The following is a 23,410-nucleotide window of genomic DNA, read 5'->3' on the forward strand; positions in this document are numbered from 1 at the left end:
GTTTCTTGGACCGGCTCCCGCGCTGCCAGCCGCCGTGGGTCCGGCCGGGACCCCACGCTGAAGTAACCGGTGGGAGGCGAAGGCGGGCGCTGCCTGAGGGAGGAGCAGGCCGCGGGCACACCCTCACGCCTGACTCTAGGAATAAACCACGGCCTCGCACGGGGGGGGGGGGGAGGGAGGGTGCGTTATTATTCATGAGGCCTCATGAATATTCATCAAGGAGGCTGTTTTCCCCCCCTCCCGCACGTTACGCCGGGAAGCCGCTTGGGCCGGCGGGCGGGCGGGCTGGAGGGGGGGGGGAGGGGGGAAACTGTGCCCGCCCGCCCGCCCGCCGCCCCCCCCCCCGCTACTTCCGCCAGCCCGGGTTTCCCCGCGCGCCGGCACCCCGCACTTCCGGTAAGCGCCCGCCCGCCGCCCGGTTCCCGCCTTCTTCCCGCTTCCGTCCCGGCCGCCCGCGGTGACGCCGCTGAGGGAAAACGTGCCGCGGGCCGCCGCCGCTCCGCCTCTTCTTTTTTTTTTTTTAATTTTTTTTTTAATTTTTTTTTTTTTTTTTTTTTTTTTAAAGAGAAGCCGCCGATGACGCCGTTCCGCTCCGGTCGGTGCCCCGGAAGAGCTTGATTGGCGCTCCGCCCCTTGATCCGGAAGCGACTCGCCGCTCCTCTTTCCGGTGAGGAGGCCGCTGCCGCCGCTGGAGTCGGGGTCGGGGTCGCCGCTGGGGGTTGGTGCCCCGTAAATTTACCGGGTGGCGGGTGTGGGGGCGGGGGGGGGAGACGAGGGGAGAGCGGTACTTCCGGGTCGGGAGCGATCCGGAAGCGGAAACGGAGGAGGTTCTGTCTGTCTGTCTGTCTGTCTGCTCTGTCTGCTCGCCCTCCCGCCCGCCCGCTCCTCCGTCCCGCTGTCGGCTGTCGGACGCTCCCGGGGGTTCCGCAGCGGGAGAGCCGCGCTCCGGGGCCGGCCCCGCTTCGCCGCCGCCGCGGGGAGAGGAGGAGGAGGAGGAGGAAGGGGCGGGGGGCGACCGGGCGGCGCGCCCCGTCCTCGGCCGCCACCGCCGCCGCCGTGTGTGCGCGGGGCCCCGCGGGGGGAGGTGGGTCCGGGCCCCCTCTCCCATCGCGGCCGGTCCCCGCGGGGAGCTCCTTCCCCCGCCCATGGCCGCTCCTCCGGGGGCTGGACGTGGCCGGGGGGTCCGGGGGTCCCGCGTTACACCGTCCGCTGTCATACAGGGCCCCCCCGGGTGGTCCCGTAACCCTGGCGGTTTGTTTGCAGAGACGGCCTTGGAAGGAGGAGAAATGCAAGAGGAGGGAGAGTGAGAGGGGTAAGGAGCTCCCGGAGCTGCGTGAGTGACCCCCTCACCCCCCCGGGAGGGGGGGGTTCCACCACCGGCCACACTGGTTGGGAGGGGTGGGGGGAACGGGGTGGGCTGCCAGTCCTGGCATTGGGGGGTTTGAAGTCACTTGAGCTCCACGGAGTGGGATCGGCTGCCCCTACATCCCCTGCCAGGCATCTGTCCCGACCGGGGCTCGGTCGGTTGGGGCGGAGGGTATGCACACGTTTGGGGAGCAGCACCAAAGTTGTTCTGGCGCTGGTGCGCAGGATTGGGGTTCGGGACTTTGTCCGGCATGTTTGGGGTGTTCCTGACGCACATCCAGATGTGCTCGTTCTAAAGATGTAGCGGCGCTTTGAGCTTTTTGGTGCTTACGAGCTTCGTGGAAGCATTTTTGCATTCGAGCTAACAGCCTGCGTGGCCTTCGGCATCCTTAGTATTTTGCAGCAATTAAGCCTAAAAGCTCCTTGTTATTGAACAAAGATCTTGGGCAGACATGAAATGGCGTTGTAAATCATTCCCGAGTGTCATGCTCAGGGCCTTTTGTCAACTGAAAACTCTACACCGAATAGAAAAAAAAAGCTAGGTATCTGGAGAATAAAGAAAACCATATTAAAAGCCAACCTCTAAACACTTGCCTATCCAACCTTGATTGTGCCTTCCAGAAACACAGCCTCTACCTCACCGTGTACTTGCACGTGCTTTTATCTGTCTGTTTATGATTAAAGTGATGACCTGCAAAGAAGTTTAAGTCCAGCACGTTAAGTATGTGATTCTGTGAAGTACTCTGAGATCTTAAACTCCAGATTCCTTGTCCCTTGTGAGTTCTGTGGTTCACTCGGTTGTTTATTTGGTGTATGTACATTTGTGGTCTGTACATAGAAGGTGTTTTTGGTTTATATCAGGAGGGTACGTTGACATCTGTCTGATACTAGACTGGTGAATAGGAAGAAGGTCCCATCTCTGGCCTGTTTGTGGAAGCTGGGATGATGAAGGCACTGCAGTGGGAACGTGCTGTGGTACAGGGTTGAAGCTCCAGCCCATGTCTGGTAGTTATAGAGCAATTGGAAGGGTTACGTGCAGAGTTCTGGTAAAGTAAGTGTGAGCAGCTTTAAAGTGGGGGCTGCGAATAGGGGTGCATGTTTTCCAAATACTCTTTAGCCTAAAAGCGGGGTAGGGGAGGGACAGCTTGGGGGTATTAGGGCAGTAGTTTGGTGGAGGAATCTTACCTTTGTTTTCTCCCTTTGGAAGACTGGCTTGCTAGTGAGATTGCATGAAAGCTTCAACTCTTACACCGTTTCTCCTTTTCCTCCACATTCTTATAACTTCATCACACTTCAGCCTTTCAAGCCAAAAGTTTTGAGGTCTGATAGCAGCTCAAGCATGAAGATTTCTGAATGGGGAGGTGGATTCTAAAAGAGTGTAACGATAACAGTGTAGCCATCTTTTGAGAATCAATAAGCTTTATTTTGACTTGCACGCTTTGTAAACCGAGCAAACAAAAGTTAGGTGCTCTGTGAAGTTCTGGTAGGGGACTAGATGGAGACAGGCAGCCACTGAGTGCCCTGGCCTGTGCTAATCTGGACTTTAGAATCTGGAAATGGAGTTGCCTTTCATTCCTTGTACTCTTTAAATAAGCAAGCTGTTGTGAGATCTTTGTTTAAATTGGCATCTTTCTGTTTAACTCCTGAAGTTTGCAGTTGAGAATCCAAGGGAGTCTTGGACGATTACGAAGTTTATTTGGAAAATGCATCTGATTATTTTATGAGACTTTATGTTTTTACAGAATCAGGTTCACTTTGATGTTTTTGATGTGGAAGCTAAGCAAATAAGGGCTGACGTATTTTAAAAACAAACAAACAAAACCCCCAAAAACCCCAAACCCAAACTTGACATTCCAGACAAAAAACCCCTCTTGATTCAGGTGGGGCTCAGTTGCCAAGAATGCGTTATCTCTTCGTGCGTGCCCATCCTGTGGAAGAAAAAAAAAAGTCACGTAATTAAGCGTTACATACATAGGGCCTTGCTGTGGGCAGTGTACTTAATTATTAATTTGGCTCAGAAAAGAAAGCAGAGGAAGGAAGGTACGAGTCTTGCCCCATCAGATTCTGATTGAATCACAGCAGTGTAAACCCAGCGTAATTCAGTCAGGCAGCTAGCCGTCTGACTGCATGCCACTGACGCAAGGTAAATAATTCATCCTTAAGTGTGTTTATTGGTTGATTTGTAGTGAGCGAGCGAGGCAGGAATACTTGGCTTTGCTGTTGCCTGAGCAATTCATAAAAACAAAATTATCAGGTAATTTGGTTCATTTACATACTGCTTCTCTACATAGAGGAAAATTATCTTTGCATTTTGGCTCACACGCAGCAATTCCACATGTATTTATTCTGCCCTAATATACTTCTGGAAAGTAAGTGTTTCATGCTACTCGGGGCATGCTCCTCAGTTTATCTGATGATTGAGATAGGCCCTTCAGAAACAATATTTACTCATTAATTAGACTACTGCCATATCATAACAGAAATAGGAGTGGGACAATTTGCAGGTAGCTGCATGAGAAACCCACAGTGCTTGCTTTCTCTAAGCAGCTTGCTCTGCCAGATGTTCGCTGAGCATGGTTTTTATCACACGTATGTTACCTACCAGTTTTGCCATATTTGTTCAGGAATAGGTGCATCTTCTGCTTCAGGAAATACTCTTTTTGTTAGTTTCTTTAGGGTTTTAATAGCGTTTTCACGAGCGTAACAAGCTTTGTCCGCTAATGTTACTACACAGAGGAATGTAAGGCTTAGAATGGAAAGGGCTTCTTCAGCCAGGCGTTCCTAAAGAGATTACGCCCCTGTCTTCAGAGGGCTATCTTTTAGTGTCCGACTGGTCCTCTGACTGCATGGAGAGTCGAGGTGGAGCAGTGGGTGCTTGACTGGGGACAGAGTCCTACAGAATCTTGTCCCAAGGAAGGGAATGAAATGGGCAATAGAGAACCATGACATGATCTCACTTGGAAATAGGGTGTCTCAGGAGGAGGGTAGTCGGGTTATTTTCCCACTGCCTAGTCTCATTGGGTGAGAGCAGAGGATCTTGTCTGTCAGGAATATTGAATGATATTTCCGGGTTTCTTTCGAGAGCAGGGCTGGGGTGGTCAGAGCGGTGGGCAGCAGGAAGTTAGGAGCCCTAAGTTTGACTTCTTGGTCTGCTGTGGCTGTCTGTTATCTTGGGCAAGTCTGTTTCCCTCTCTCTGCCTGTCTTTCTTCCTGTGTAACATAATGCTAATGTCCCCTTGCTGCATCTGGGTCCTTAGCGTTGAGCTGGGGTGGAGGGACAGGCAAGGTTCAAAATTTTCACTGCTTGTGGGATCAGACTGTCTGTGACAGTGAAAAATGGTTTTCAGCTGTATTTGCCTGGTTGCAGATGCACAGACTTCATCATTTATGCCATGTACTTGGGTGGATGATAATTGGGGAATGCTGGAGGTGTTCTGGGTTCGTAGTCAGTCTTTTTTTTTTTTTTTTTTTTTTTTTTTTTTTTTGCATGGAGGACTCTTGGGCAAGAGGCGTTTGAGATGGACCCAAGCCTGGGGGAATAGCAGGCACCTTTTTCCCCTGGAAATAATTTTTGGATTTGGGCAGATAGCTCAAAAGTGGGGAGAAGTTGCTCAAGTAAGGCAGGGGAGATTAAGGAACTGTCACAGCACTAGACTGAGTCAGTTCCATGTTGGAGTCTCTTTGGGTTTAATGTTCTTTTTGTGTGTGTGTCTGTCTGTCTGTCTGTCTTCCTTCTCCTCCATTCCTCTTCCCTTCCCCCTTCCTCTTCCCCCCTGTGCCCAGCTAGGATGGAAGAATCTCATTTCAACTCCTCCCCGTACTTCTGGCCAGCAGTGCCCACCGTCTCGGGACAGGTAAGATCTTTGTCTTCTAACTTATTATGCTGGTCTTGCTTCCTGTTAGAAGTTGATGCATGATTGGTGTTTCTGTTGCATTTCTTGCTCAGCCAACTGCTGGGAGCAGCTGTGCCAGAGTATTCTAAAGCTGTTCTTCCCACCCGTTTAGATTGAGAACACCATGTTTATTAACAAGATGAAGGAGCAGCTATTGCCCGCAGAGAAGGGCTGCAGCCTGGCTCCCCCCCATTACCCTGCCTTGCTGACAGTACCCACCTCTGTGGCCCTACCCACTGGTATCTCCATGGACTCGGACACCAAGCCGGAGCAGCTGACACCACACAGCCAAGCCCCTGTGACTCAGAACATCACCGTGGTACCGGTGCAGTCTGCTGGGCTCATGACAGCAGGTAGGGGACTCCAAGGGCTTTGGCAACATATGAAGGAGGCTCTGGGAAGGGGGGACAGGGGGTTCTGGGGAATCCTTTTCGGGCTGTAGATTATTCCTAGCCTTACTGGTGGCGTGGACTGCCTTGGCATGGTTTCATTGTGAATCTCTAGGCACCCTATACATCCACGCTCTTTATGGAAGTCTGACTTCCAGCAGCGGAGACTGGGAGTGTGTTGGGGAGGGTAAACTACTCTTCTGTTTGCGTTGTAGTCAAAAGTAGGTGTATAAAGCTTGCTTCTGTGGGATAAGGAGGTTGGACATAATTAGAGATGTAATAACTGACTTCCTCCATCTTTCTTTGTTTGCAGGTCCTGGTCTGGTGATAACTTCCCCTTCAGGTTCCTTGGTGACCACAGCCGCCTCTGCCCAAACCTTTCCCATCTCAGCTCCCATGATTGTCTCTGCGCTACCCCCTGGCTCCCAGGCAGCCCTCCAGGTGGTTCCTGACCTGTCCAAGAAAGGGACAACCACCCTCTCCGAAGGTGGTGGGGGTGGCGGGGGTGGGGGAGTTGCCCCCAAACCACCCCGGGGCCGGAAGAAGAAACGATTGCAGGAGTCGGGGCTGCCAGAGATGAGCGACCCCTTTGTGCTGTCAAACGAGGATGATGAGGACCAGCACAAGGATGGCAAGACATACAGGTGGGGAGCGGGGTTAAACCTTGACTGTTAAACATTGCATGGGGATGGGGGTATATTTAACCCTTCAGAGGGTTACAGGGGGAAGAAGAGATCTCTGCCTTTTCCCTGTAGAGTCCCTGAGTAGTGAATCTTTCAGCTGCAGAAAGAGTTGAGTTTGCTCTCTAATCAGGAGTGTTTGCAAGCTGGTGGGTTGACCCAAAACTAAGGATTTCCTTCTTAGTGGACAGCCTTGATTTCCTGAATATACAAATGTTAATCTTACTAGGTTAGCTAATGACCAGGATGTTACGGAGGCTAAACCGTGTCCTTGATGCCACAGCCGGGTAGTATGGCTGGTGTACTGCAGAATGCAGTACTACCTGGTACAGCTAGAGCACTTCTGATGTAGCCGAGAGCCCTAGTGTACCTGGGTGCTTGGAATTAGGACTCCAGTCTGTCCAGTGTAAAGACTACAAACTGGAGGCACACAGAGCAGGAAGTGAACTGTGGTGATAGTGTCCGCTCCTGTGCGCATTGCCCCTTGTGATCTCTTCCTATTCAGCATTCCCAACAAAACAGGAAAAAAAAAGTGGTGTATTTCTGAATTAGGTGTAAGGGTGTTTCTGAGCCCTAAGGATATCAGATAAGAGGGGAGAGAGTTCTGAGCCCTGAGGTTGGGTTTCTGAGCTTGGAGGGATGTGGCCTGAGTTTACAAGTGAGTGATGCAAAAGGGAGGGATTAACTAGGAGGGCATACTTAAACCAGAGGATAAGGAGCATGGGTGTTTTAGAGAAGGTGGGAACTGGACAGAGCAGGCAAGTGCTAGGGAGAAAATGTGATGGTCTGTCTTAGTTGGGAAGCAGGAGCACGTATGGGTGACCTAGTGGTAGGTGTGTCTCGGGGATGATTAAGATCAATAAGAGGCAAAGTAGTAGCCAGATGGAAACAGAAGATGGTCCCTAGCTCTTCTCACTTCCCTACTATGTGTACATCATCCTGTCTCAAACAGTTCCCCTTTTACCGTCCTAGACTTTTTTTTTTTTTACAGATTTAGTTATGTTTCTGGAATTAAGTCATAACAATATGAAGGCATCTGTACAGAATTGGTGCACCCACCCCAGGCACTGTTTCGTTATTAACTATAGCATTTTTAAATGTTTACATTTTTAAATCAATAGAGCTAAATGGGTACAAAACCAGAGCTTGGATCAGCCTTTTTATTCTCTTACCCAATGTCCCAGTTCTTCCACTTTGAAAATAATCAGCGTATGGTGAAGAGGGGTGGGAGTGTTAGGTAGCTTGCTATTTGTAATCCCACCATTTATTTTGGGCCTTAGCCACAATTCCACACTACTCAAGCTGCTTACAGTCTGGGTTGCTAATTAGGTTGTTAAATATGTATTTACAGGGGACACAATTGGCAGTGAACGCTAGAATTAAAGCTGAACCAAGGCTTTAATTATAGCTCCTTGTTTACTTGTAAGTTTGGAAAAAAATGCCCAAGACCAGGTGGAGTGACTCAGCAGAAACTTTATGAACGCGCATAGTCTGTGTAACAGCTCATGAAAAAGACTTTGCAGGGAAAAACCAAATGAGTTTATATGTAGGAACATGTAATCAGGAAGATTTCCTGTCTTCATGTTTTGTCCGAGTGTGGTACCTCTGCCTTCTCCTCCAGCCCCCATCCCAAGCAGGCCTTCCTCTGAGCAGTGCTAAGGTGCAAGATAGCTAAATTGAGATTTATTAAAGACCACCAAGGAGTACTTCTGCCCTCCTTGGGATCTCCTCTTTGGCGGATGCTTTCAATGTGCAAGTTTGGAACTAAAAATGATTGTTGAAAAAATAAAGGAAAATGCTATCTTTTCTCAGAGCTGTGGGAGAGAAAACCTTTGTGAAATACAGTAAAATTGTTTCTCCATAATATGCATATAAATAGACCTGCAAGTTAAAACTTTGAGGACTCCTGGATTTCTTCTGTATTCTAGAGGATGATTTGGGTAGTTCCCGTTACTACAGTATGCAGATACATCCCAGCTAAATTAAAACTGGGTGAGGTTCATCTGCTCCCTTCTCAGGCTGGAGGAGGAGTTGCTTGTGGTATTCATATGTCTAGTTTGTATGATTTCACTGATTCTTCCGATGATACACTGAGGATGATCTAGTCAGATGCCTGGAAGGAGTTGTACTATATCGATCAACATGACTTTTTTTTTTAATACCCAATTCCTAAAGCCTGGGATTATTTTGTCAAATTATTTTTTGGTTTTAAGTTTCTTTTTGAGGTCTGTGAGCTCTCTTGTCCTGAGTGCCTGGGCAGGTGGCTAATTTTCATAATTCCTGACTCCTAGTTTGTTGGTGAAGACAGAGTAAGGCCTTGAACAGATAGCACAGCAAGGCAGACTTGGAAGGAGTTGGAGCACAAAGGTGATACGTGTATTGCAGCTCGTCCCATTCGCTACCGAATGTAGAGATTCGTGCTCCAGCAAATGGCAGCTGTTCTGCTGCTGTATCATCTCTAAAAGTGAATTAGTAGTCCGCTGTGAAAGCGGTGCAAGAATCTTTGTGATTAGGTTTTTCCTTGTAAGAAGAGGTGCAAGGCTTTTGCCAAGGATGTTGTTGCTTGCAGATCTTGGAAATCTAGTCTTAGAATTAGTCTGGCAGAGTCCTTGGTGCTTTGCTTTTTGCTATAACAAGAATGCTTGCACCTGCAGGGGACAGCATCTAACCCAGTCCTGTGAAGCATTTTCCTTCATGAGTAATGTCACTTCGGTCTTGTCTGGATTCATTGTCAGCTCTTTGTTAATCTTTACTGACATCTTTGTAGAATTTACTTTTTCTGAGGAAAAAGAGATCGGCATCAAGAGTCTTGTTCTCAATGCTGGCAGTGTGAAGCACGTGGTGCTTCTCAGTATTTTAAAAGGTGCTGAGGAAGAGAGAGTGAGCATGGATCCTGGAGACATTAGTATTGTTTCTTAGGACTGTTTTGGTGCCTGTACCTGTGCACTTTTAGAAGTCTGGTGTGATGTGATCAGTGGACAAGGCTGATGAAGTGGTTCAGCCTCTCTGGGCCAGGTCATGAGTGCTATCTCTCTGACAAACAGTCCTCTAAATAGTTTCTTCTTTGCAAGAGGAAGAGACTTCTCTATAGGCATTGCTTGGTTCTAGTATTATGTTTGTAAAGGCTGGGGCATGTACCAGTTTATAGTCTGGAATGGTTTTGCAAACTGTGCTTTGGAACCTAGGATGCCAACAGAAAGGTTGTAGGCTTGAGAAGGGCCTTGCCATCGCACTGTAACCAACAAGCTCTGTGTTCCCCAGCGCTAGTTCTGAGTTTCCCTGCTTTCACTAGGTTCTGGGAACAGCAGGGCTTTGGGAGACAGTAAGTAGCTGAGGAATGGGAAGCTTCTGAGATGAGTCCAGGGTGCTAAAGTATACAGAAGCCTTAGAAGGCTTAGCAAGAAGCAGAGTTGAGCTGTAGGAGGTGAAGAAGCTGGATGAAGGCCCCCTTCAGTGAGGAAATTAGGTACACAAGGGGTGCCAGTGGTTTGAATACAGCAGGTGGGCATATCTCATTTTAAGCCTTTTTTTTCTGCCCTGTACTGGATTTAGCATTGCTGTTTGAACTTCCCGTGGTTCTGACTAGATTTGAAATCTGGTGGCTATGGCTTTTGTAAGCCATGTATATCTGTGAAAATATGGTCAAATTTGGCCAACTTGTAAGCTTGGAAAAAAATCTGTTAAGCATGCTCTGAGATGCTTTATAGTTTGGTAGTTGAAATATGTGAAGATTATATCCTCTTTGATGTTTCCTGAGGCTTGCATGACTCCAGGCACTGACCAGACTGTCTGTCGCCACAGAAGAGATAAATACATTCTAACCTCTCTCACTTTCTATATGAGCTGGACTACATGTGTACTCTCTCTGCAGCAATAAGCATCTTCTAGACCAGTGCTGAAGGGCCAAGCATGCTTTTCCTTCAGTCACAGCTGTTCCTCCTTCTGCCTCAGAAGGGAGTCTTTTGTGCCTGGTGTTGACAGTAACCTCCCCCCTCTGATGGGCACAAAGGCAACGTGTGAGAAGACACTGCTTGGTTCAAATGTAATAGGGACGAGAATGAGATATGGGCAGGGCCCATGGAGCTGATTGTGGCCAGGAAGTCCGAAAATTTGGTAGGGCAGAGATGGGAATCGGAAAGGAGGAGAGAGAAAAGTCAAGAGCCTACAAACTAGGGAATGCAGCAGGGGATGTGATGGGGAGCCTGTTTGCAAGGGGGGGAATGGCACAGAGATAAGCTTTGAAGGGCCAAGGCTGAAGGGAGGAAGAAAGCACCAGATCTTCTAGGGGCTAGAAAATGAGGAGATACCTAGAATTAGCAGAACAGATGGGGACAAGAGCATGGGATGTTGACAGAAAAAGAGAAGTGGGGGGGAGATGAGACAAATGTTAGGTAATTGAGGGAATGAAGTAGGGAAGAGTCACTGCAGCAGAGGATAAAGAGGCTGGGGCATGTGGGTAAAGAGCTTGGGCCTGGGTCTTGGTGCAGGAGAGAGGGGATTGCAACAGGCTAGAAGGCTAAGGGCAAAGCAGGAATTAAGTTTGAAGCGTCAGGCAGAAAGTTTGACCACATTCCCTCCAAAGCCTAGAAATATTAAACCCAATATTTCTAAATTTTGCCGTGTGTCTCATGTCAGCACAAGAATGTGACGTCCTCTGGCAAAGAACCTCATCCCCCTGTTAAGGCTAGAAAAAGGTGACAAGCTACCGTTGCTATCATTTATCATCCTAGCTGCAGTGGCAGAGGTCTGTTCAGTGGATCTTAAGATTGCTGATGACCAACGTGGGTGTCAGTATGATGCCACATGTTGGAATTTCTGTTTGCTTTTTTTAACAAGTAGTTCCGTGAGCAGCGGAACTAATGAAGCCTGGTTTCCAGCGGCTCTCTCCTGTGTGGATTCTCTGATGTCTAATCAAGGGTGAGCTTACTAGCCTTTCCCTCAGCAGGGGGCTCCAAGAGGGTCTCTCTTCTTTCCCCAGTTGCATATTTTTATGAAACTTCTGGTGACATTAAGATCCTTACCCCTTCTCCAGATTTGGTTGAAATTGGCTTATGATCTCAAAACTCTTAAGGAGGACAGGTGCACATGCACATCCATATATATACACAGAGTTTGTACACATAAGCTTTGCTTTGTATATGAATGCTGTGCTGGGAGGTTAGAAAATGTCAGAATTAAGACTGACCACATGCCTTAGGATATAATAAGGTAAAAACGTAGGTTATGGTAAGTTCTCTCCCTTCTGCTGAGATGTAACTGTGTGTGTGCACGTGTGTGCTCTCAGTTCATCACAGTGCCAAGCAGAAGGCATTAACAGTAAAGGTTCTGCAGTCATGAGTTTTAATTTTAGCACGTTACTTGCATGTCAGTGGATTGAGTGTGTGCAAGGGAATGGGGGGGCAGTTACAGTTTCAACTGGGGAGAGAGAACTTCAAAACTATTCTGTCGCACATCTTATCTGATCACACCTTAATTTGGCCTGATTGAGTCAATGCACTTTGATACCATCCTTGATTATGTGATTGTAGTTATTGTGTACATGATGGCCTGTCAGAGTCCTGCATGTTTACTCAGAGAACCTGAAAGGAGTGTTTTATTTAAAAAAAAAAAAAAAAAAAAGTGGGGTTGCAGAATTGAGAAGGATGATTTGGGGAAGAATTTGACTGCTAGTCTGAAGAACTGTAGATTATGCTTGCCTCTGCCACAGATTTGTTATGGTGTCCTACAGCTGTGTAGTTCAGGCCTGCATATAATCTTGCCTTGAAGCCTGTGCAAATATGAGTTAGGTCTAGTCTTCAGTGGATTTGCATTTGCCACAGGCTAAAAATGACCACAGACAGTTATCCTGAAATAATTAACATTTGGTGTTCCCAAAACCGTAATCTCTTCTCAGTTATCATTGAATAGTCCTCTGTTACACGTCAGACCCTGTTTTGCTTTGCAGAAGCGTTGCATCTCGTAGCTGTAACATAGAAGTCTATAGGAGCTGTGATTTGAATGTATGTAATAATAACTTTCCTTTAAAGGAAAAAAGTGGTCACAGGTATCAGTTTGGCCACTCGGAATTAGTGGGTATGTCTGTCTTGCTGTGTTTCACTCCTGTCTTTTGTCACTCCCTTCCCTTAGAAAAAATAAATCAGGGACATTGTGGGGATAGATGAGTGCTTATGGAGCACTGATACTTCTGTGGTGGGCACAACAGATGAGTGATTCTGCTTCATGAGGTTGGAATTGCATGTGGTCGATGAGGCTTGAGGCTGTACACAGAGCGGTGATGAAAAAACCTGAACACTTGCTTGTTAAGTATCTGTCTGTGCAACATAATAAGGATGCAGTTCTGTGGAAACAGTCAATAAGGCTGTATCAGAACGCACCTGCATTGCGGAGCCAAATTATGGTGACATGGATGACCTTAATTCTGGCTTTTCCAAATTTGCTAGTGCTTTCTCATGGGCCTTTCGTATTCTTTTAATTTTAGCTTTTGCATGTTATCACTATACTAGGAAACACATTATTGTGTTTTATTGTTTTGCTGGTCTTTTATGCTAATGGCGACTAATTTCACAAATTGGTAGACAAGGTCTTAGGCCTGATGTTGTTCAATGATTTAGAGGTCAACAGAAAGTCGTAGCTGATAATTTACAGATAGAAGCAATGCTGGTGGATAGCAAAAAAAAAAACCCCAAAACCAGGGAAGCTTTATGTGGTTGTTAAACTGGAACTATTCAAGCAAAATGTGTTTTAATACAGTCCAGTGGAAGGCTTAGCCTTTTGGGTAATACTGTGTGACTTCTGCAGCAGTCAGGGATTGAGTCCTAGCTGTTTGGACACAGTGGAAAACAGTATCAGACAGAAGTGTCCTGTTGGATGCTATTGAATGTCTTTGGTCTAAAGGTAAGGAACATGGGGAAACAGTATCCTGGAAAGCAATGACTCTGAAAGACTTTTAGGAATTAAGTGACATCATGTGAGCTCCCAGTGCGAGGCTGTGACAGAAGAGGGTAAATGCAACTGTTGAAAGCATAAATGCTGGAGTCATTAAAAGAAGACAGGCAGCCTGTGAAGCATGCTGAAACACCACAAAATTCTGGGTCTGGAATTTTAAGATCATTTGGAAAAATGGACAAAATGCAGGAATGCCCTCAAATCTGAGAACTGGAAAAGTGCTATATGCTGAAAGCATTTAAAAACACTTGCTGCCTTGCCAGGAGAGTACGCTTTTCTGTACCCTTATCAAGCCACCAAGTGACTGAAGGACTGTGGAAATAAGTTGACTAAGATCTCTGGGTATAGCTGATAGATTTGATAGTATATGTGCCAGTAGTGTAAATTGGTAAATGGAAGCGTAATATTAACTTCTGAATAGGAGTTGATGCTGGGTGTAGAAGTGTGGAAGCAGAAGTACAATTCATATGCTGTCATTTGGCATCTTCATACTCACTGGCTTTATTTAGGTCTTACACGAGTTTTTTAGCTGTGTATCTTGGGCGTTAGTTCTGTCTCCTTTCCCCTGCCTCTTACAAAATATTAATAAGAAAATGTTTAACTTCAGCTTTAAAAAAATTGGGGAATGCAAGGGTTAAATTAGTATTTATCATGAACTGTGCATCCATTATTATGCTATGCTTGCATTACTTCATTAACTCTGCATTGCAAAGGCAGTAAGTATGTTTCTTTCCTTGCTAAATGAACTGCTGACTCTGACAGCCTAAACTTACTCTTACCATCTAGTTTATCTTCAGACCTTCCCGATGTGATTTTTTTTTTTAAGCTTGTGATCTGACTTGTATTTGTAGCATAACAGAAGGAGCAAAGGCTCAATTAACTTCTAAGACTAATCTCAGTAGATACTAGGAATTTGAATTCTCAAAGCCATGTAAAAGCTTACATAGTTTTCACAACTGTGATACTGATTAATTAAGCACTAGATTGAAAAATGCTGTTAATCCATGTTAGGCAAATTTTACTATGAGCTGGTATTTCAGATGGTATTTTATCTCATAACAGCATCTGATGAATGAGGTGGAACATTCCATGAAAAGTGGAAAAAAAATATGGCACTCTGTGCCACAGAGTTGTAGTCTAGTTGCTATAAGCATAATTTTGTTTATGACTCATCATGATGACTTTCATATGGGAGCAGAATTAGAATTGTACATCCACCTTTTACTGGCATTTCATTATTTTTGAGGGTGTTTCTGTCTAACAGGAATATTCTCTGAATGTCTCACTTTATTTCCCTGCAGATTCCCTATAAAAAAAAAAAGGATTATAAACATTGGAAGGGGTTACTTTTGATCTCTGGCATATGGCTGGGTACTAAATTAACTATTTATATGAACCTCTGTGTTATTAAGACTATGTTCTTCTAGGCTGTCTAAATTTGCAGAGCCATAACAAGCAGCTGTAGGGGACGTTGTGTCACACTTTGTCAATGGGAACGCTGCAGTCATTGCTGTTACTTGCTCTCAGAAAGAATACAGTCAAAGTAGTGGTGGTTTAGAAGCACAGTGGGAAGAAAAGATTAAAAATGGATATTAAACAGAGGGGAAAAAAAATAATCAATTCTTTCTTATAGTGTTTTGTTCTTGCTTAGCAAGGAAGGAGTACTCCCAACTTTTCCTCTCCACAGCCAGGAGAATTTCACTGAAGTAGAATACTGAAACACTGCTAGTGTCAGATGTGATGTTCTCATTATCCATATAGATTTAACTTTTTTTTTTAATCCATATTTGCCCACTAGAGGGCTGATTGCATCTTCCCCTTTAATATTTGATGTTGTCTGAGGCAGAATGCGAAGCCCTTAATTAAATGGATCATTTGTTCCCTTGAAAATGCTTGATACCACACGATACAAGACTCTCTGAAATGCAGCTTCCTGCTGTATTCCAGGGCTTTTTTTAACTCATAAGGCTCATGAATTTGTTAATGCTACATAACATTCTTGCCCTTTCAGGGCTGATGATAGTTAGATGATTGGAAAATGAGTCCTTGCAAGACTTTCTTTTTAAATGTTGTTTGTAAAACAATACTGGAATGTCTATAGCTGCTAAATTCAGACAAGAGGAATTTAGGGGGGTTTTTGTGGGGATGTGTTTGTGTGTTTTTGCTAACAGTCAGATTTATCTTCCATTTTTATGCAAGTGCCAGAGAGGTTTTGAAACACCTTCTTTACAATTTTATTTTTAAAATGGAAAAGGATGTTGAGTCTGTTTCTTTTCATTAAACTTATTTTGGGGCATTTCTGACCTGAAGGCAAATACCTGACAAAGCAAATAAGTAAAGGAAAGGATGCACAGAAGTTACAGAAAATTAAGTAGATGGCTTTATGGCACTACAGGTTTAATGCGTGGGACTACTTACACTTGATGACATAGTAAAGTTTCATGAATTTTTCAGAACAGAATAGGCTGTTTAAAATATGTACTCATGTGTACAGTACAGAAGAGTTTAGTGCCCAGCATTGTAGTTAAACTAAAGCAAAACTTTTAGAAAGGTATTTCTCTAAGAAAGGTAGCTGGATTCTCAAAATATTGATTGTAGGGGCCAGGTGATTGAGACTGTACTATAGGCTCCAAGCTTCCAAAGATGCATTATTCTCATGGTTGGAAAGATCCTATCTCCGCTTGGATTTTTTTAACTTCTACTGTCAGTTATTGCTTCTCATTGTAGCTTTCTTTGCTCATAAAACAAGCCTCTAGTAATTGGTATTTTTCTGCCTACATAGATTTATATGGGTATTGACCAAGCCATCTTTTAAGCTTTTCTCCAAACCTAGATAGACTGGGCTCAGTGAATCTTTACTGCGAAGCCAATTTTCCACATGCCATCATTCTTCAAGTTTGCTGAACTTGCCTGAGTTTTTCAATAATTGTTGAGTACGTGGACTTCAGAATTAGACATGCTGTTGTGAGAATAGTTGCACCATTCCTGTTTACAAAAATGATACCTGCTATTCCCCTTTGTTTTGGCTAGCCATATTAGCACAGCATCGCACTGGGAGCTTGTTCTCAATTGAACGGTTCCTTATCAGAGGACTGATGTTGTGTAACAGAGTTCAGTTGAGAGTAATGGAAATAAGCATCTGGTGAGAAGGAGCTTGATAAAAGTCATGCATGGGATTATGCCGTAATTGCTTGCATTAGCAGGGAGGTGGACTTGGCGACTCGGAGGCATTTTTCAGTTCAGTATTCACTTCAAAGTTCTTTCTAGTGTTGCTGCTTTCAAGGATACAATCCTCATCCTGTAAGTATGACTTGATAACTGCAAAATGCATATCCTGTATTCAAGTCTAGCTTTAAACATTTCAGAAAGTCTGGAACAAGCTGCACAAGTGTTTGGAGATAGTTGGGTTTATTGAACCAAGAGCTACTTTTTTAAAAAGATTATTCTGATGTTCCTTTTTACTCCTCGTACCTCTAATAGACCTAGGGATAAACAGCCAAATTGCTTCTGTTTGTTGATTCCAGAAGAGATTGTTGTGTGTGTGTGGTGGAATTTATGTAAGGATGTATTTAGCTTGCATGTTCTGTTAGGGTTTGCAGTTAAAGTGGATTAAGAGAAAGATGAAGGCAGGAAATGTGGGAACAACTGTTAGAGATGATAATGAATGATGGGGAGGAAAAGACGTTATGGCAGGTGTGTGGTAGAGTGCTTGCTAGGGAGGCATGGCTTCCAGTTAAATGGCTTAAAATCAAGCTGTAGCTTGGAAGGGCCTGTGGAAGTTAAGGTAGGTGCTGGATAAATATTGCCTACGTTACATACGCTAATCAGACTGCACATTTCATAAAGCTTCTGGCTCCAATGTAAATAGTCACAATAGTAGATGTAATGAAGTATCCTCCTGGGAGGAGATGGATATGGGGAAGAGCAGGATCAACTCTGTGGCTTGTAAGACCTGCAGAGACTTCTGTCACTGGGCAGTTTTGTGAACAGTTGTAAAACTTGAGGAAATTCCCAGACAAAAACATAAGTCAGCCTGCTGCGAAGGTTGAATTCATGTTAGCCAGACTACTTCTGGGTGGCATTTTTTCTCTCAAATGTGACCCTGGAAGTTCCAAGTGCAGGTTCAATTTTGTCTTGTTTAATTGAAAAGTCTGCAAATGGAAAAACTAAGTTCAGAGAAACCTTAACTCTGCCCCTCGGTTGGCACACCTTTAGGGGGGGGGGAAAAAAGTGTCCAGTAACTTGGATGCAGCTTCTATCTCTCTGTCAAATTACCAACCACAAAAGCTTTTACCATCTTGAATTGTAAAACAGTGCAAGCTTCTCTTAACAGCCTGGTGTCATGATGGAGGAACAGTTTTTAACAGCAGCATCCATAGCAGATAGATGCCAACTGCTTCTTCCTGTTCAAAGAGTCTGTGTGTTACCAAATACGTTTCTGATCATTATGGGAACAGATGGATCCGAACTCCTAGACAAAACATTTTGCATCACATCAGTAAGGTTGAAATGATGAAAGCCCATTAGACCAGTGAAATACCACGTCTGATATCTAGAGTATCTGTGTGAGATCCACTGGGAAAGCAGCACTGTTGTTATTCTCAGCATTTTGTATTCTAAATACTCGAACGTCTTCTCCAAAAACTGGAGCAGAGTTAAGTGGGTTTGGTCATAACTGCTTTTGCAGACTTTGCAGTACATGGAATCAACTTTTACTATGAAGGTGAACCTTAACCTGGGATTTCCAGGTTTTCCAACCTTTTTTTGACTGAAATAAATCATAGATGAACAAAGTGGTTTTTGTCTGGGAATTATTATTCCTGTCCCCTTCAGACTGCTGTTGGAAAGTTTCCAAAGTGCTGCCCTGTCTCCCTTGTAAGCCTTACAAATTAACCTCTTTGATTCTTCCAAGACCTTTACCTGTCTGGCTGCAAGGTGTCGTTTGGTCTCTTCCACCAGTTCTGAGATTAAGCTTGCCCCCCTGGGACTGGAGTACTTGCAGCCAAGCCCCGTGTCCCGGGTGAAACCTCCCCAGAACCACATAGCAAGAAAAACGTCCCTTCTTCTTCACTCAGTGTGGAAGACCCCATCCAGTTAGAGCTGATCCATATTGGGGCTTGCCCCCGTGTGACGCTGTCTCTTCCCCTCGCCCCGGTCCCAGGTGCCGGATGTGTTCGCTGACCTTCTACTCCAAGTCGGAGATGCAGATCCACTCCAAGTCCCATACGGAGACAAAGCCACACAAGTGTCCTCACTGCTCCAAGAGCTTCGCCAACAGCTCGTACCTGGCCCAGCACATTCGCATCCACTCAGGGGCCAAGCCCTACACGTGCAGCTACTGCCAGAAGGCCTTCCGCCAGCTCTCCCACCTGCAGCAGCACACACGGTAAGGGCCAGAGGAGGCTGGGGGCCCTCCGCACTGCATGTTGCCGTCGTCCCAGCATGCTGTGAGCACCCTCAGCGGGCGACTGACTGCCTGGGGAGACCTTGCTGTTTTCCGCAGGCCGGTCGGGTCTCGTACACGACAAACCGGCAGTAGTGGTATCCAACACGTGAGACTTGTCACTTGCTGTGAAGGGGCTTGGGTGCGCACGGAGGTTAGCGCTGCTCGCCCTAAGAGGCATCTGCAATGGAGTGACGCTTTCTGACGGCAGGTAGGGCTGGTTGTGCCAGAGTGAGAGTAGAGTGGGCGTAGGAGGACTGTTCCCTGTCACCCCAGCGTAGTTCTGCCAAACGTGTCAGTCCGGGCTCGCAGCCCCCCCTGCTATTTCAGCCGTAGGCTTCCCACACACAGCTTTGCCAATGCCCCTCAGTCCAAACTCTATAGTTCCTCTCTCTGGATCCTCCCCCGGTGCGGACAGACCATGGTCTCTTGAATCCAAGGGGAGCACGGCTCGAGACCGAGCGAGCTCGGGCCGTGTCCGGAGTTCCTCCGTGTAGCAGATAGCGTGGTGCTGTCCCACCCCCTTTGTGCCCTCATTCCATCAGCGCTAGCCAGATGGCGGTCATGTCCAACTGCTGCTGCTCCTCCTCCTCTTCGGCAGGATCCACTCCAAGCTCCACACGGCGATTGTCAAGCCGCACAAGTGTCCTCACTGCTCCAAGAGCTTCGCCAACACATCCTACCTGGCCCAGCACCTCCGCATCCACTCGGGGGCCAAGCCCTACACCTGCCGCTACTGCCAGAAGGCCTTCCGCCAGCTCTCCCACCTGCAGCAGCACACACGGTAAGGGCCAGAGGAGGCTGGGGGCCTGGCCCTGGCCCCCCCGCGCTGCCGGCATGCACCTGTGGAGCACGCGCGCCAAGCATGCGGGGGGGCGGGCGGGGAACGCGGCCGGCTGCGCCCTCGGAAGGAGGTGACCCACCAGAGTGGACGGAGTGGAGGCTGCGCAGGAGACACTGACCACGTCAGGGCTGAGGTGGGCACGTGCTGTCCCTGGGGATCCTTGGTCTTGCACCGCGGGGGGCACAGAGAGAGAGAGCGATAGAGAGAGAGGCATTGGCCGTAGGGGATCCCAGCCTGGCACCACGGGGGTCGCACTGAGTGTGTGGAAGCTTCTCCTGGCATTGCAGGGGGACAGGGACGGATGAACGCTGTAGGTGATCTCAGCCTGATAACGTAAAGGGAAAAACGTTGGAGTGTCTATCCTGAGAAGGAAGGGAGCTGCTTTCTTGGTACTGCGGAAGCAAGAGAACAGACTCCTCTTGGTCATGTGGGACTCCTGAGCTTGGAGCAGGGAGCCTGGACCTCCAGAGCCCTTCCCAACCCACTTTCAGGTGGCCCACATGCCGAGCCGGCCAGGCATTCAGAAGCTCTTGCTCCCCAGTCCTAGTCACTCTCTGAAACATGCTTGACTGCCTATGTTCTCTAACTTCTAGCTGGACACAGGAGCTGGGCAGAGCTCTCTTTGTCCAGATAGAACAGCATCTGGAGGCAACATCATCCCCTTCCCCGCTCTCCGGAGTGGCTGTGAGATTTGATCGCAGCATCAGGCCCTGACAGTCTGCCCTGCCTGCCTGCTCACTGCCTCCTGTTTGTGCTCTTCCTCCTCAACAGTATCCACACCGGGGACCGACCCTACAAATGCGCTCACCCTGGGTGTGAAAAGGCTTTCACCCAGCTTTCCAACCTGCAGGTAAGGGACTGGGCTTGTCCTGCTCACCAGTGGGGGTGGCGCGGGCAGCTGTCGAGTGGGAGGAGAGGCTACGTGCCTGTGGTGGAGGAGATGGAGAAATTGGGGCAGCTGGGAGGAGAGTGAAGGAACACAGAAAAGCTGTTGAAGCCCTGGGCGGGGGAGAGATTCCTGCCTTTTGTGGCACTAGTGACCCAAAGAAGTCACATAAAGAGTCACATCCTGTAAAATTGTAAACTTGAAAGCGGTGAGACCTTGGTAAAGTTCCTCCCATCCCTTCTGCAGAGTTTTCTAACTTACGTGGGGCAAGACTTTTGCTAAATGTCACGCAGATTTTACTCTGTGTATCTGATTGAGTTTTTTGTTTGTTTCACAATGAAACGGAGGGCATAAGAGTAGGGATTTAGGGAAGCGGACGTGGTGTGTCCCTGTTGTGGTATCCTGGAGGAGGGGAACTGTAGGGTTTGCCAAATGGCAGAGAGCTGTAAATGCCTGCGAGCAGTTGAAGCAGATCCTGCCCTGAAGGGCAGTGACAGATGCGGGGAGCAAATGCATCTGTGAGGCAGAAGAGGAGAGAAAAGGAAAAGACTGAGAAAGAGTTGGGTGGAGACCGAGAAGGTGAGAGCTGCGGAGAGTTAGGAGACTCTGCTCTTGGAATGCCTAGTATGCCTGAGGGAAGAAAAGGGCATCTGTGGGGAAGATGTGGTGGGCTGGAGGGAGAAGCTCTGTCCCCTACGCTGGGAGCCAGGCATACCTCCCTTAGAAGGTGGGGGCCAAGGGTGCTGGGGGCCTGCCTGGAAGGGGGTGTCGGAGATAAAGCCTTCTGCAGTAGTAATACTCACTTGCTTTCTTTTTCCTCCACCCCGCTGCTGCCCCCCAGTCCCACAGACGGCAGCACAACAAAGACAAACCTTTCAAGTGCCACAACTGCCACCGTGCGTACACGGATGCTGCCTCCTTGGAGGTACACCTGGCTACGCACACGGTGAAACACGCCAAGGTCTACACCTGCTCCATCTGCAGCCGGGCCTACACCTCGGTGAGTGTTTGCTGCACTGGGGGGTAGCAGAAGCGGACACGCTTCCCAGGGAGTAGCTCCTCCAGATCTGACGGGAGCAGCCCCCTGAGCTGTCGTGTTCCTCCCTGTCGGGCTTCGGGTTTTGCAAACGCTGTCCCCTCCTCTCTCACGCCGTTCTTCCCGTTGCAGGAGACGTACCTGATGAAGCACATGCGGAAACACAACATCCCTGACCCACAGCAGCAGGTGGTTCAGGCACAAGCCCAGGCCTCTCAGCAGCAGCAGCACTTCCAGCCGCAGGGTGGGGGGGCAGCAGGGGGCCCTTCTGGAGACACTAACCAACCCAACCCTCCCCCCCAGTGCTCCTTTGACCTGACTCCTTACAAGACTTCAGAGCATCACAAGGACATCTGCCTCACTGTCAGCACCAGCGCCATCCAAGTGGAGCACCTCTCCAGCTCCTAGAGAGACCTCAACCCAGGGAGCAGAAAGCCTCTTGTGCATAGCCTGCGCCCAGGGGCACCGCTTGTGCAGCGGCCCTCCTCGTGCAACAGTCTCCGGCCTCTCCTCCTGCAACAGCCTCTTCTGGCCGTGTAACCCTGTTCATGGCAGCCCCTTGAACAACAGCCTGTCTCAAGGGGGTGCTCCTTCTGTGCAACAGCCTGCCTGGTAGGAGGATGCTTCCTTGTGCAAGAGCCCCTTTCCTGTGCTGGGATCACTTCCTCATGCAAGAGCCCCTCCTTTCAAACCCAAAGAAAGGCCCCCGTTTTGCCTTCTCTCTCACTGTAGGATGCGTATGAAGGGGGGGTGCGTGTTGAGACATGCATGGTGGATGGGATGGAGAGACGGTCCTTGTACCTACAGGGGCTCGGACACATGTTTTCAGCAGGCCGCAGAAGAATGTGGCAGGGTTCACAGCTGGATGGGGTTCTTTGAGGATTTCCTTGAGTGTCTAAGAGAGAAATATCCATTCCTGTCCCTCCTGCTTGTGCAAGGGAGGAGGGGTCGCTCGTCCTGCCCCAAGGACTGGATGGGAGAAACCTTCTCCCCAGTGGAAGGTGAGACCAGTGCGGGGGGAGAGGTGAGGCATGTTCTCTGGGCCGGACAGGTGCCCACGCTGCCCGAGGGCTGTGGAGTATTGCACTCTTTCTCCTCCCCTGGTGGAGAGCAATAGAGAGGAGTCTGTCTGAACTGGCTGCTGCCTCTCTCTCCCAGCTGTCTGAGCAGCACAATGGCCAAGGCCCCGTAGGAATGTGGGTTCCTGCTCATTGCTCTTCCTGCCCGTTGTGAATGATGTCCTAGCAGCTTGTACTCCTCCTCCTCTCCCTCCTGCTTCCCCCCCCCCCCACCTCCTCAGAAAAGCCTGCAGGCATCAACAACAAACCAAAAAGCAACTGGAGGGAGGGTAAGAGACTGCCAAAATAATCATCACCCTTCTCTCTACTCCCTTTCCTGAAAGGCGGAACGACAGCAGTTCTGACTCTCACATGCCTGTCCTGCCCCCAGTTTCCCAAAGGGAAGGAGGAGGAGGAATAGACCGGTCTTTTCAAGGAGCCGGCAGGAGGCAGGGAAAGGCTAGCTTCTCCTGCTCACCTCCCATCAGAGCGCTCTCCCAGGCTCCCTCTTGCCAAGACGGGCTGGACTCACATGGCAGTGGTGGCCTCTTCTGGACCCTGGTCATGGGAGAGAATCCCCAAAAGGTGGACAGTGGAGAGAAGGGGATGAAGATCCCCACAGAGAGACCAATCTAATGAGAAGGGGGAGCCAACAAAAACTGAAGGCCCCTTGAATTTATATATATATATATATATAAATATCTATTCCCCACCCCGGCCCGCTCTGTCCTTGCTGTAACTGTTTCTATCTCTGTGTTTATAAAACGCATTATCCTGGCGAATTTTTATTTTCAATCTTCGTTTGTTTTTCCCTTTCTCTTCGTCTTCAATTCTTCCCTTTTTTTTTTTTTTTAATTGGTCCACATGACTA

The 23,410-nt window shown here is 47.8% G+C and overlaps 1 protein-coding gene across 22 annotated transcripts; it reads left to right on the top strand.

Annotated features, from left to right (window-relative positions):
- The first annotated feature begins 576 nt into the window (after nt 1-576).
- ZNF384 (zinc finger protein 384) lies at nt 577-22,788 on the top strand. 22 transcript variants are annotated; one of them, XM_049824934.1, is made up of 13 exons: nt 577-667; nt 1,264-1,312; nt 1,987-2,141; nt 2,227-2,416; nt 5,153-5,219; nt 5,371-5,611; nt 5,961-6,291; nt 11,167-11,244; nt 18,434-18,658; nt 19,317-19,499; nt 20,331-20,409; nt 21,287-21,445; nt 21,614-22,788. In XM_049824934.1, exons 4-13 carry the CDS (start codon nt 2,364-2,366, stop codon nt 21,887-21,889), a joined length of 1,692 nt encoding a protein of 563 aa, XP_049680891.1. In that variant the 5' UTR covers nt 577-667; nt 1,264-1,312; nt 1,987-2,141; nt 2,227-2,363; the 3' UTR covers nt 21,890-22,788. The 22 variants fall into 22 exon arrangements, with proteins under 22 accessions (XP_049680891.1, XP_049680893.1, XP_049680897.1 ...); XM_049824929.1 differs by having other exon boundaries at nt 652-729; XM_049824931.1 differs by having other exon boundaries at nt 661-718.
- Nucleotides 22,789-23,410: the final 622 nt, after the last annotated feature.

The sequence above is a fragment of the Accipiter gentilis genome, chromosome 21 (assembly GCF_929443795.1).
Source record: "Accipiter gentilis chromosome 21, bAccGen1.1, whole genome shotgun sequence".
NCBI lineage: Eukaryota > Metazoa > Chordata > Aves > Accipitriformes > Accipitridae > Astur > Astur gentilis.